This window comes from Delphinus delphis, chromosome 8, assembly GCF_949987515.2.
Source record: "Delphinus delphis chromosome 8, mDelDel1.2, whole genome shotgun sequence".
In the NCBI taxonomy this organism is placed as follows: Eukaryota; Metazoa; Chordata; class Mammalia; order Artiodactyla; family Delphinidae; genus Delphinus; species Delphinus delphis.
In genome coordinates, this window is record NC_082690.1 from 103,657,378 (window position 1) to 103,670,872 (window position 13,495).

At 62.0% G+C, this 13,495-nt stretch overlaps 1 protein-coding gene across 4 annotated transcripts in view; it reads left to right on the forward strand.

The window, feature by feature from the left end:
• PCNX3 (pecanex 3) overlaps window positions 1-13,178 on the forward strand; it is a 22,041-nt gene extending 8,863 nt beyond the window's left edge. For 3 of the 4 annotated variants that reach the window (XM_060019248.1, XM_060019250.1, XM_060019249.1), the window contains exons 17-35: window positions 92-201; window positions 383-488; window positions 588-680; window positions 854-1,004; window positions 2,156-2,300; window positions 2,652-2,829; window positions 3,579-3,687; window positions 3,848-3,977; window positions 4,392-4,450; window positions 4,550-4,765; window positions 5,410-5,663; window positions 9,399-9,629; window positions 9,796-9,899; window positions 10,208-10,355; window positions 10,443-10,673; window positions 10,748-11,022; window positions 11,938-12,071; window positions 12,159-12,457; window positions 12,534-13,178. In XM_060019248.1, the coding sequence (XP_059875231.1) occupies window positions 92-201; window positions 383-488; window positions 588-680; window positions 854-1,004; window positions 2,156-2,300; window positions 2,652-2,829; window positions 3,579-3,687; window positions 3,848-3,977; window positions 4,392-4,450; window positions 4,550-4,765; window positions 5,410-5,663; window positions 9,399-9,629; window positions 9,796-9,899; window positions 10,208-10,355; window positions 10,443-10,673; window positions 10,748-11,022; window positions 11,938-12,071; window positions 12,159-12,457; window positions 12,534-12,728 (3,168 nt within the window). In that variant the 3' untranslated portion in view covers window positions 12,729-13,178. The remainder of the gene's footprint in view (window positions 1-91; window positions 202-382; window positions 489-587; window positions 681-853; window positions 1,005-2,155; window positions 2,301-2,651; window positions 2,830-3,578; window positions 3,688-3,847; window positions 3,978-4,391; window positions 4,451-4,549; window positions 4,766-5,409; window positions 5,664-9,398; window positions 9,630-9,795; window positions 9,900-10,207; window positions 10,356-10,442; window positions 10,674-10,747; window positions 11,023-11,937; window positions 12,072-12,158; window positions 12,458-12,533) is intronic. The other variant, XM_060019251.1, reaches the window with a different exon arrangement.
• The last annotated feature ends 317 nt before the right edge of the window (window positions 13,179-13,495 follow it).

Genomic DNA, 13,495 nt, shown 5'->3' on the forward strand with positions numbered 1-13,495 from the left:
CTCAGCAGTGGCTTCTCCCACGGTTGGGGGACCGCCCTCCGCCACCACGCTTATCCTCATCCCCTCTGACCAGCATGGGTTCTCTTCCCAGACTCCTTGGCCAGAACAGCACGTCCCCGTCCTTTTCTCTGTCTTCTGTGGCCTCCTGGTGGCGCTGTCCTACCACCTAAGCCGGCAGAGCAGTGACCCCACCGTGCTCTGGTGGGTGCCCGCATGTACCTGTCCGTGTGCGCACGTGTATACGTGTTTGCGTGCGTCTGTGCGTGTGTGTCTGTGCATGTGCCTGTCACCACCTGACATGGCAGGGGTTGGGGGGGGGTGTCTGTGGGAGGAGGGGCAGCCTCCCCAGACCCAGGCCCCTGACTCTTCTCATGCCCCCCAGGTCTCTGATCCGGAGCAGGCTCTTCCCTGAGCTGGAGGAGCGGAGCTTGGAGACGGCCCGCGCCGAGCCCCCAGACCCACTGCCAGACAAGATGCGTCAGTCAGTGGTGAGGACCGACAGTGTCAGGGTCTAGTCTTGGGGTGCGGGGGTGTGGTCAGCCACTGGGTGGCGGGGACACCCAAGCTGGTGTTTCCTGACCCTGCAGCGCGAGGTCCTGCACTCTGACCTGGTGATGTGTGTGGTGATTGCTGTGCTCACCTTTGCCATCAGCGCCAGCACCGTCTTCATTGCCCTGAAGGTTCGTGTGCCGCAGGCCACCCCTCCCCCTCCCCCACCTCAGTTTCCGCCCCTGAGGGCCTGGGCAGCCGTGGCCTCACGTCCTTCTCTGCCCCTGGCTGACCTGCACCAGGTGGCTCCGTGGCCCTGTGGCCTGGTTCCCTTGGCTGAGCCTTCCGCCTCTCCCTCTTGCAGTCCGTGCTGGGTTTTGTGTTGTATGCGCTGGCTGGGGCCGTGGGCTTCTTCACCCATTACCTGCTGCCGCAACTCCGCAAACAGCTGCCCTGGTTCTGCCTGTCACAGCCCGTGCTGAAGCCGCTGGAGTACAGCCAGTATGAAGTGCGCGGTGAGTGCCCCCCGCCCCGGGCTGGGACCCCTCCACCCCTCCTGCCCTGATTTCCAAGTGGACCTGCAGCCTGATGGTAGCACAGGCCTCGCAGCTCAGAGTGCCAGCAGGGGGCAGCCTCTGCCCACGCCTCCCCGTCCGCTCTGGCACTGGCCCTGCGGCCCCTTCACTGCCCTCTGTACCCGCTCCTGCGCCCGCATCAGCCCATGCCTCACTTTCACCCTGCCTGCTTTGCCCTTTTCCTACCTGCCTCGCAGTCTCTGAGGAGATGGGAGAAGTAGAACTCCAGGACCTTAAAGGGACACGTTGTCGAGAATTACAAGCTGGCTACCAACGCACTACATCAGCCTGGCATGCGTTTTTATTTGGATTCTGCAACACAAACACCCCTGAGCCTATATTTAAACACCTGGATTTGTTTACTCTTTTTTTTTTTCTTTAATATTTATTTGCATATTATTTTGGCTGCTCCGGGTCTTAGTTGCGGCACACGGGATCTTCATTGCGGCTTGTGGGATCTTTAGTTGCAGCATGCAGACTCTTAGTTGCGGCATGCATGTGGGATCTAGTTACCCGACCAGGGATCAAACCTGGGCCCCCTGCATTGGGAGCGCAGAGTCTTACCCACTGGACCGACAGGGAAGGCCATAAACATCTGGATTTGTTATGCAAAGGTTCACGTGCCTTTGTTTTCATAGACAATGAAGGATTTTGCCCACTGGGCCAGCATCTCCATGTGGCTGAAGTCAGCTCGAGTGGCAGGGGCCCCTTCAGAAGGGCCCTGAGGCTGAGGATCACTGTGCACTTGGGCCTCACCCTGCCCGCCCTGGCTCCGGTGGGCACCTGGGGTGTCGTCATTAGCCTTTATTTCACAGACAGCCGACTGGGCAGAGCACCTGCCCTGAGCCCCCAACACACCCGACCTGGGCCTCATCGGCCTCATTGCCCTCATCTGGGCTGCCAGAGATCAACCACCTGCCCCGCAACCGCTCAGAGTCTTTAGGGACCCAGAATGCCACATCCCCACGTCCTGGGGTGTGCCGTCTGTCCAGGTTCCTTTGGAGAGCACACCTATCCTGCCCCGTGGTTGGAGGGGAATGCGGAGGACCCGGTGCTAGACAGCAGTCCCACCTTTCCACCTTCCGTTGCAGGTGCTGCCCAGGTGATGTGGTTTGAGAAGCTGTACGCCAGCCTGCAGTGTGTGGAGAAGTACCTCATCTACCCTGCTGTGGTGCTCAACGCCCTCACAGTGGACGCCCACACGGTCGTCAGCCACCCGGACAAGTTCTGTCTCTAGTGAGGACCGCCAGCCCCCTGCCATCCCACTGTCTACATCTCCGTGTGACACAGGGGGAAACTGAGGCCCAGAGAGGGAAGGACACCTGCCTCAGTTGCCCAGCAAGCTTAAGTAGGCCCCCAGCTCCTGACACCCTTTCCGGTGAAGCAGCTGCCTCTTCAAGAGCAGATGTGTCTCTCCAGTGTGTCTGAAGGGGGTGACCTCTTTAGAGAGCAGAGATGAAGAGGCACCGGCCCAGAAGAGCAGGGGCCTGCCCAGCAGAGCCCAGGCCAGGGCCAGCAAGGGATGGGCACCCACACCCACCGTGCCGAGTCTCCGCCCAGTGCCTAACGCCCACCCCTCGCCCACAGCTGCCGGGCGCTGCTGATGACCGTGGCTGGGCTGAAGCTGCTGCGCTCAGCTTTCTGCTGCCCACCCCAGCAGTACCTGACCCTGGCCTTCACTGTCCTGCTGTTCCACTTCGACTACCCGCGCCTCTCCCAGGGCTTCCTGCTCGACTACTTCCTCATGTCCCTGCTCTGCAGCAAGGTGAGACTGTGCAGCAAGACTCCAGGCTGTGCAGCGGGAGCAGGCCTCTCGTGCCTCAGTGCGGGAGACCTTCCCCAGCCCATGTTAGCCACACTGGGGGCCTTCGCAGCGGCTCCTGGCGGGGCAGCGAGCATGCTGAGGTTTAAAGTGGGTAAGTGATTTGCCTCAGGTCTCCTGGAGCATTGGTGGTCAGCTGGGATTTGAAAAGGACCGTTCCCCGGCTCTGTGCTGGAGTCTGCAGTGGTGCCTGCAGGGCGACCCCAGCGCAGGCCTGAGCTTTCAGCTCACTCATGTGGGCGTTCTAGTCTGGTTTCTGGCCTGGCCCAGGATGGTGGCGATCCAGACTGTGTCCCCCTCTGAGGGCAGGGCCTGTGACTGGCTCTTAACTCTTGGTACCACAGTTGAGGCCCGGCCTCATCGCTGAGAGTGGCGTGGCCTGAGCAAGTCTGCTCTACCTTCTCGAATCTCAGTTTTCCCATCTGAGAAATGGGACAGCAGTAGGGGGCTCCCGGAGTGGTTCTATGAATTAAATGGCTAACGCCCCCTTGGTTGCTTTGTCTGGAGCTGCTGATGGTATCGGGGGCTTCGAGGCAGGTCCAGAGTGTAAGAGCTGGGAGTGATCTTGAGCTTGACTCCCATGTAGGCAGCAAGTGGCGTAGCCCCAAGGCTCTGAGTGGGTACTTGGTGGACCCCCCCCTCTCTGTGAGTGATCTGCGTATCTTTTACCTTCCCCCCTTCCAACCCTGCAGCTGTGGGACCTGCTGTACAAGCTGCGTTTTGTGCTGACCTACATCGCGCCCTGGCAGATCACGTGGGGCTCGGCTTTCCACGCTTTTGCCCAGCCATTCGCCGTGCCACGTACCCAGCCTGCCGCCTGCTGCCTGGGCGCGGATGTGCAGGGAGGACCGTGGCCTGGATGGGGCTGGGGGCCGCCAGGCGGGTTGGCACGGGGTGGGGGGCTAGTGAGGGAGGCCGGGGAGGGTCCTGCGTGCCTGCCACCTCCTTGACTCGTGCCCAGACTCGGCCATGCTGTTCGTTCAGGCCCTGCTCTCCGCGCTCTTCTCCACGCCGCTCAACCCCCTGCTGGGTAGCGCCGTTTTCATCATGTCCTACGCGCGGCCCCTCAAGTTCTGGGAGCGCGACTACAAGTGAGTCTCGTGGGCCACAGAAGCGAGTGCCGGGGGCGTCCCTGAGAGGGACTTGACAGGGGAGCGGGATGGCTGCACCGGGGGGCAGGTTGCTGGGAGACAGGAAGGAGTTTGGAGCCCAGGCTGGGTGGGGTGCCGTGGGCTTTGGCGAGGTGGCTGACCCAAACGAGGCAAAACTCGAGCCAGGCCGAGGCCTCAGGCTCACACCCTGCTTCCTGGCTGTGTGGTCCCGGGTGAGTCCCCTCATGTCCCTGAGCCTCAGCCTCCCCCTCTGTCACGGGGCTGTCATGGCATCTGCCTCGGGGTGCAGGGGTGCGGGTTCGGGGGGGAGGTGCTTGGGGCTGGCGGCAGCAGTCGTTAGCCCTGGGCAGCGTTGCCCTCTCGGCCACCCGTGGTGTCGCTCTCTCTGAACAGCACTAAACGTGTGGATCATTCCAACACCCGCCTGGTCACGCAGCTGGACCGGAACCCTGGTGTGTACCCGCCATCGGGGGCTTTCGGGCGGGGCCTTCCTGGAGGGAGCCTTGCTCACGTGTCACGGTGTCCATCTGTCCGTCCATTCTGGGTTCCAGGAGCTGATGACAACAACCTCAACTCGATCTTCTACGAGCACTTGACTCGCTCGCTGCAGCACACGCTGTGTGGGGACCTGGTGCTGGGCCGCTGGGGCAACTACGGCCCCGGCGACTGCTTTGTTCTGGCCTCCGACTACCTCAACGCCCTGGTGCACCTCATCGAGGTGGGCAATGGCCTCGTCACCTTCCAGCTGCGTGGCCTCGAGTTCCGGGGTGAGTCGCGGGGCCGAGTTTGACAGCGTGTCGGGGCTGGACTCTAGCCCTGCTCTGCTCCGGTTTGCTGGGGCCCTTGAGCAAGGGGCTCTCCCCGCCGGGCCTGGGTTTCCTAGTCCGAGCAGTGAGGTGGCAGGCTCTCTCCGGCCCAGCCCCGTCCCTGCCCTGACTGTGGCAGGTCTGTAGCGACCAGGCTGCTCTGATGAAAGCTCGGACCTGGAGCTTCCGCTGGCCTGCTCTGCGGTCTCAGGCCAGGACCAGGTGGGGGGCCACACGTAAGCCCTGGTGAGTGAGCCGGCTCCTTGCCCTCAGGAAGCTGTGCCTGGAAGATGCCAGCTTCAGAGGGGCTCACAGATGCACAGGGGCTCTAGGCACAGCTCGGGAGCAACACGAGCCTGAGCTTCAGTCTTTGCGTCTATAGATGAGGGACCGGACCCTGTCCCCTCCCCCCAACGCTCAACGCCCCAGTTCCACCCATCGCGGCCACTGGGAGTCAGGAGGAGAAAGGGGCTTGTTTGTTAATCGGTTCACTTAATAATGGTTACTTGCGTCGCATCTCGGGGAGGTGCCTGGGCACTGTCTGGGGAGGAGGTAGGCTGGGGTGTCACTGTGGCCCCCTGACTGGAGCCCCCCCTTCCCCGCAGGTACGTACTGCCAGCAGCGTGAGGTGGAGGCCATCACAGAGGGCGTGGAGGAGGATGAGGGCTGCTGCTGCTGCGAGCCTGGCCACCTGCCGAGGGTCCTGTCCTTCAATGCCGCCTTCGGGCAGCGCTGGCTGGCCTGGGAAGTGACGGCCAGCAAGTACGTGCTGGAGGGCTACAGCATCAGCGACAACAACGCTGCCTCCATGCTGCAGGTCTTCGACCTCCGCAAGATCCTCATCACCTACTACGTCAGGGTACGGGGGCAGGTGGCTGGGGGGCGGGTCCCCGCCGGTGACTGCCCACTGGCCAGGAGCATCCCGAAGGCCATCTTCTGGATCCCTGGGGGAAGCAGAGGCCTCAGAGAGTTTAATCAGCCTCCAAAGTGTCAGTGTGGGACAGCGGGCCTCAGAGGCCCATGTGACTCTCTGACGGTGGGGAGCCCGGGGCGGCGGGCCCCCTGTCACCCTCCTCCAGGAGGCTCACGTGGGGCGGTGAGTCCTGGGGGCCGGTGGGCAGCACGTGCACAGATCCTCTCTCTGGGAGGGGCATTGCTGATGCCAGCCTTCAAGACCACCAGCCCCGCCCCACGCCCCCCCAGTACAGAGTGACGATAACAGGAGCAGCGGTGGCGGGAACGACAGTCGTAGGAGCAGCCGCCAAGCAGCGGTGCTCACTGAGGGCTGGGCTCTGCCAGGCACCTCTCCTGGGCTGCGTGGAGCCCGCCACACCCTCCAGGAGAGGTCCCGCTGCCTCAGGTGCGGACAGCGACTTGCCTGAGGCCCTAGAATCAGGAGAAAGTGCCAGAGCTAGGCTTAGCCCAGGCCTGGTCCTCGCTGTCTCAGCCTGGGCACGCCAAGCCAGGCCTGGTCCTCGCTGTCTCAGCCTGGGCACGCCAAGCCAGGCCTGAGGGTCTCGAGGCCTATGGTGATGTGGCAGGGGGTTGGTGAGGCACGGTGTGGGGTCCGAAGGCAGCCGTGGATTGGGTTCTGGGAAGCTTAAACTATCGCCTTCTTTGCTGTGCCTGTCAACCCCCTTGAGAAGTGGGGATTCTCGCAGTTCTGTGAGGTGGCAGGGATGATGAGGGCGCTACAGGAGTGGGGTGAGTAGGGGCTCATAGGTCCCCTCACGCTCTCTTAGCATCTTCCCTGGGGCTTGTCGTGGGCCCAGACGGGGTGGCCTGTTGGAGTCCAGGTGAGCCTGCCCACCTGAGGTTCTCTCTAGGGCAGTCCTGTGCATCCCCTAGCTGTCCTTCACTGCCAGTGGGCACCCCATCTGTGTCGCTTGTCAGAGAAACTGCACTTTCTCTGCTGTGGATGTTTCCACCTGTCCACTCCTAGGGAAGGGCTTGTGAGCCTGCCCCATTCTTATCGTCACCAAGAAAGAGGCTGTGGTCCAGAAAAAGGCATTCCCAGCCGCAGGTCACCCAGGGGTTACGGTCCTGTACACCTTCCTCTCCCCGTCTCCTGAGAGGTGCTCCTGCCCAGGTCTCCCCACTTCCTCCCTCTCGGCCAGTGTAGGCTTCTCGTGGCGGTGCAGCAGACCCCAGCCAGGCCCCCGGCTAGCAGGCTGAGATGAGCGCCGCCCCTGTCCAGCTTCTTGAGGGGAAGGCGACTTGCCGCAGCTGCCTCAAAGGCTGGGCAGAATCACGGCCGTGTGGAGGCGCCTGGAGGACCCAGGGAAGGCTCTGCCCAGGATGGAGTGTGGGCTGAAGTTTGGAAGGATGAATGGGGGCTGCTGAGGCGGGGCCTGGGGGGAGGCAGGTGTGCAGGGCAGCCCCACGGGCCTGGGGCAGTTCAGGGATGTGTCCCATCCAGCCCTGGGCTTGGCAGACCAGGCGGAGCCTTCCTGTGCCGATTTAGCCCCCCTTGGCACCTCCTACCCCTTGTCCTCCGTGGAAGTCACTGAGTGCAGTTGCGTGAGAGATTCAGTGCAACTCCTGTGGCCACGGAGACACTGGCCCTCACATCCACCTGCAGCCAAGCCTTGGGGTACTCTTAGCATTTCCAAGCCCAGGCACGTTCATTCTGCTGTTTGATTCTTTTTTTTTTTTTTTTGCGGTACGCGGGCCTCTCACTGTTGTGGCCTCTCCCGTTGCGGAGCACAGGCTCCGGACGCGCAGGCTCAGCGGCCATGGCTCACGGGCCCAGCTGCTCCGCAGCATGTGGGATCTTCCCGGGCCAGGGCACGAACCCGTGTCCCCTGCATCAGCAGGCGGACTCCCAACTGCTGCGCCACCAGGGAAGCCCCTGTTTGATTCTTTTAGTAACTCTTGGAAGAGGCAAGGTCAGTGTAACAGGTCCCTTTCACAGTTGAGAAAACTGAGGCTCACAGACCCATCCTTGCAGTTAGGTGGGATGAAGGCAGAAAAGGTGCCGCAGTCGTGATGCTTATGAGGATTCAGTGAGCTGCCCCACGTGAGACACGGAGCAGAGCCACTGAGCTGCCAGCAAATGCTTGCAGGCGGGCGCTGTTACTCCTGAGAACCACCCTCAGGGCTGGGCCCCAGGATTGCTGGTTCCGTAGAACACCACGTGGTTGTGCAAGTGAATGGAGCACTTCTGTGTGCCAGGCCAGCTCCTCCCCCAGTCCCCAAAGTTTTTTTTTCTGGTTCTTCTTGGGGGCTGCGGAGATGCCCTCTGAGCAAGAAGGTCAGTCTGGAGCCAGTCTGCCTGGAGCCCAAGCTGCCCCACAGCCCTCCTGCCCCCATTCACCCCGTTAGGCTCCTGGTGCCCCTTCCTCTTGGTAAGGGGGCCACCCAGCCTTCCCCAGACTGCCCACTCACCTGCCACAGCCGAGGCAATGCTGGGGCCAGGCTCCCAGCTACCAGGCAAGCTGCTGTATGCTGGGAACCGAACTGGTGAGGCTCCACCTATAGCCATGGCCTCCAGGTGTCCCCACCGTCACCACCCAGGGAGCTATCTGAGGCCCTTGGCTCTTCCTGGCTTGTACTGTGGCTGTTTTGCCCAGGCTCTTAGCCTTTCCATGTCCTACCAGAGCCACCCTGCTGGACTCCCGTACTGCCTAGGTGCCCTCTGTTCATGGCCAGCTGCGCCAGCCTCCCCAGCTCTGGACTTCCCACCCTTTCCCCAGGCAGAAGCCCATCCCGTTGGCTCCATCCCAGGGCAGCACACAGAATCCCAGTAACCTCACTGGCTGCCAGCTGCCGGCCTCACACTGCCCATCCATGCTGGCTGTGTCAGCTGCCTGCTTCCAAGAGCTCCTCTGCATTTGCCCAAACCCCTGCTTAGAAGCCAGCAGAATCTCTTAAAGGGTCCAGGAGCCCCGGACTTTGGGCACAGATGCCGTGCCTCTGGCTTTTTTCTGAGGGGAAGCCCTATGGCCGTCACACTTAAGCTGCCTCAAGGGGCCCAAGACCTAGGGGCACTTAGGCCCCACTGGCCTGCAGGCAGCCCCACGACCTTAGGCTGACCTTCCGGGGCCTCTGAGGTCTGGATGCCGCAGCATCGTGGTATTGTGGTGCTGGCCAGCTCACCCTGCCCTGCTGTGTAATTGCGGGCAAGTCTGTCGTCTGTCTGGGCCTCAGTTCCCCTTACAAACAGGGCAGGAGGGAAGGGCAAGCGTCCGAGCACTTGCCACAGTGCACCACCCTCCAGGGGATGCTCCGTGAGGAGGACTGCTTTCTGTCAGCTTTCCCCTTCCCCCTCCCTGGCCGAGAGAAGGGCAACAGACTTGCCTGTGGGTCTTCAGGGAGCTGAGATGGGACACAGGATGGGCGTCCCGGGAAGCTGACTTCAGCTCAGTCTAAGGGAGAAACCTCTTTTTTTTTTTGGCCACTCCGCATGCCTTCTGGGGTCCTGATTCCCTGACCCGAGATCGAACCCCTGGCTTTGGCAGAGAAAGCATGGAGCCCTAATCACTGGACCGCCAGGGAATTCCCGCGGAGAAGCCTCTTCACCCTGACGCTGTCTCCTTCAGTGGCCGGGGCAAGGGCGCTCCCCCAGGCACTGACCCCAGCCCTCTCCTCCCAGAGCATCATCTACTATGTGAGCCGCTCGCCAAAGCTGGACGCCTGGCTGAGCCACGAGGGCATCGCGACAGCCCTGCGTCCTGTGCGGGCACCTGGCTATGCTGACTCAGACCCCACCTTCTCACTGAGCGTGGATGAGGACTACGACCTTCGCCTCTCTGGCCTCTCGCTGCCCTCCTTCTGCGCCGTGCACCTGGAGTGGATCCAGTACTGCGCTTCTCGGCGCGGCCAGGTCCGGCCACCGCTACCCTGGGGCTGCCTTCTCCCCTCGGCCTCCCCCCTCCCCATGCAGGTTCTTCTCACCCTCAGCCTCCCTTGGCCTGGGCCCCAGCCCCCACCCCAGGTTCCCTGTCCCAGGTCTGAGCTGGGCTCTGGGGACGGGGGTCCTTGTGCCGCAGCCTGTGGACCAGGATTGGAACTCGCCGCTGGTCACGCTGTGTTTTGGCCTGTGTGTGCTGGGCCGCCGGGCCCTGGGGACAGCTTCGCACAGCATGTCGGCCAGGTGAGTGCCCGCAAGTCCAGCCGGGCCTGTCGCTCTCCCCTCCTCTACCTCCATGAAGAGCTCTGGGCCTCTGGCCTCAGCCCCCAGGGGCCGCATCAGTCCTTCCTTCAGTGGCTCTTTTATCCATGGTGACTTCGCCTGCTCCTCACCGCCCTGTGAGGGACATGGGCAGAGGTTGACCTCGTCAAGATGGCGAAACCAAGGCCCAGCATAAAGAGCCGACTCCGCTCTGACCACTGCACATAGAGGCAGAGCTCAGGAAGCCAGGAGCCCCCTGTGCATTCACCTCCCCCGCTCCTCTTCCCCAGCCTGGAGCCCTTCCTCTACGGCCTGCACGCCCTGTTTAAGGGGGACTTCCGTATCACCTCCCCGCGCGACGAGTGGGTCTTTGCCGACATGGACCTGCTTCACCGCGTGGTGGCACCTGGGGTTCGCATGGCCCTCAAGCTTCACCAGGTAGGGAGAGGTGTGCCCAGGCAGGGTGGGGCGAGGTCTCTGCCCAGGCCAGGGGCCGCCGGCCTCAGCCCTCCGTCCTCCCCGCAGGACCACTTCACGTCCCCAGATGAGTATGAGGAGCCGGCCGCTCTGTATGATGCCATCGCAGCCAACGAGGAGCGGCTGGTCATCTCACACGAAGGCGACCCGGCCTGGCGCAGCGCCATCCTCAGCAACACGCCCTCGCTCTTGGCGCTGCGGCACGTCTTGGACGACGCCTCCGACGAGTACAAGATCATCATGCTCAACCGGCGCCACCTCAGCTTCCGTGTCATCAAGGTGGGGACGGCCGCTCGCCCGACCCGGCCCCCTTCCTGGCGCGGCCTCCTGACCCCCGCGTGTGGCCTCCGCAGGTGAACCGCGAGTGCGTGCGCGGTCTGTGGGCTGGGCAGCAGCAGGAGCTGGTGTTCCTGCGCAACCGCAACCCCGAGCGAGGCAGCATCCAGAACGCCAAGCAGGCGCTCCGCAACATGATCAACTCCTCCTGCGACCAGCCGCTGGGCTACCCCATCTACGTGTCGCCCCTCACCACCTCGCTGGCCGGCAGCCACCCCCAGCTGCGGGCATTGTGGGGCGGCCCCATCAGCCTGAGCGCCATCGCCCGCTGGCTTCTGCGCAGCTGGGAGAGGTGAGCTCCGACCCCCCGCCTCTAGCCCGCAAGGCCGGGGTCACGGGGCAGGAAGCCGGGGCTCGGAGAGAGGAAGCGGCTCTCTCTGGGGTCTGACTGAGGAAGTGCTGGAGCCAGGATTGAGCCCCGAGAGCTGACCCCTTCCCCGAGCTGACCCCTTCCCCGAGCTGACCCAACCGCACACCCCGCCCCCTCAGCCAGAGCTGAATGTGGCTTTTAGCCTGAAGCACCATTGATGATGCTTCCCTTTTTTTTTTTTTAAGGTTTATTTATTTATTTTATTTGTCTTTGGCTGTGTCGGGTCTTAGTTGTGGCACGTGCGATCTTCGTTGAGGAATGCGGGATCTTTTGTTGCAGTGTGTGGGCTTCTCTCTAGTTGTGGCGAGCGGGTTTTTCTTCTCTAGTTGTGACGTGCAGGCTCCGGGGCCCATGGGCTCTGTAGTTTGCGGCACTCGGGCTCTAGTTGAGGCGCGCGAGCTCAGTAGTTGTGGCACATGGGCTTAGTCGCCCTGCGGCATGTGGGATCTTAGTTCCCTGACCAGGGATCGAACCCGTGTCCCCTGCGTTGTAAGGTGGAATCTTTACTACTGGACCATCAGGGGAGTCCCCGATAAGCCCTCCCTTAAAAGCCCTGTAGGGACTTCCCTGGTGGTTCGGTGGTTAAGACTCTGTGCTTCCGCTGCAGGCGGTGCGGGTTCGATCCCTGGTCAGGGAATTAAGATCCCACATGCCACGCAGTACGGCCTTAAGGGGAAAAAAAAAAAAGCCCTGTGAAGCAGATGGCAAAAACCTTTTAGAAATAGGACTCTGGGTTCTGATATGGTAGGTGACCTGTCTTGGGTTGGGGACTTGTGCTTGTGAGGTCTTTGTATCTCCCACCCCCTACCAACCTCTTGTCCGCCTCCCATCCCCCAGGCTTCATAAGGGCTGTGGTGCCGGCTGCAACAGCGGCGGGAACGTGGATGACTCGGACTGTGGTGGAGGCGGAGGCTTGACCTCCCTCAGCAATAACCCCCCCTTGGCACACCCCACACCTGAGAACACAGCAGGTGAGCAGGCAGGGCCGCGCTGAACCGCTGAGTGGAGAGGGCAGCCTAGCCGACTGAAGTCTCTGCCCTCTTATCTGTCTCCCACAGGCGGTGGTGACCAGCCCCTCCCACCAGGCCCTGCCTGGGGCCCGAGGCCCTCCCTGAGTGGCTCTGGTGATGGGCGCCCCCCTCCTCTGCTGCAGTGGCCACCCCCTCGGCTCCCTGGACCATCCCCCGCTTCTCCTGCCCCCACTGAGGGTCCCAGGCCCTCAAGGCCCCCTGGCCCTGGCCTCCTTAGTTCTGAGGGTCCCAGTGGGAAGTGGAGCCTGGGGGGTCGGAAGGGGCTAGGGGGATCCGAGGGGGAGCCAGCCTCAGGGAGCCCTAAAGGAAGCACCCCCAAATCTCAGGTACGGTTCTTATGGGAAGGTCGGGTCCTGGGCAGCTCAGGTCTGCTCTCCTACCAACCTATCTCCCCTCCCTCAGGTGCCCCTAGACCTCAGCCTCAGTCCGGACATCAGCACCGATGCCTCGCCCCCCAGAGCAGTGCAGGATATTCCGTGCTTGGACAGCAGTGCTCCTGAGAGTGGCACGCCCACTGGGGCCCTGGGCGACTGGCCTGCCCCCGCTGAAGAGCGTGAGAGCCCAGCTGCCCAGCCCCTGCTGGAGCACCAGTACTGAGTGGCCTGGTGCCCTCTGGGTCCCAGCCCAGGATTCAGAAACTTGGACCCCCAGCCTTTGGCCCTTTCTGCTGGACCACAGAACTGAGTGGCTTTGGCTCCCACATGTGAACCCTGACCTCTGGCTGCCTTAGCCAGAGCACCAGAACTGAGTATCCCAGACCTCTGACCTTGGCCCCTGATCTCTCATCCTAATTCAGGGCCTGGGCTCCCCAAACTGAGGCAGGCAGCCTCCCAGCTGGGCCCTAAGAGCCAAACCCATGGGCTGGTCCTGCTTCAAGCCCATGGCCAGGACTGACTTGGCCCCTCGGCCTGCACTGCCTGCTGGGGTAGCCCCTTGGCCTTGGACTTGGGGCTGAAATGTGGGGAGGGGGGTTTCTTTTTCTTTTTTTTCTTTTTCTTTTTTTTTTCCGTGCTTCGGAGACACCAGAATTAATAACACTATTTTTGATTTTGGTTGGTAGTTTCTTCTTCCATCTGGGGGTGTTTGGGTGGAGGGTATATGAGCACAGAGAGGGGAATGGGCTATGATGAAGATCAAGGTTAGACCAGGGTGGGGTTCAAGTAGGACTGGATCCTCTTTCTCACAAGGCTGTTGCCTTTTCTATCCTTGATCTGAGGTTTGCAGTTGTTCCGTTTCTCACACCCAAGTGTTCAAAGACTTCTAGCTCCAGTGGCAGGTTCCTACAATTGTTAGCCTTGACCTTGGCCAAAGCCTTTCTCTGAACCTCAGTTTCTCCAGTTATAAGTAAGAGATGATACCTGTCT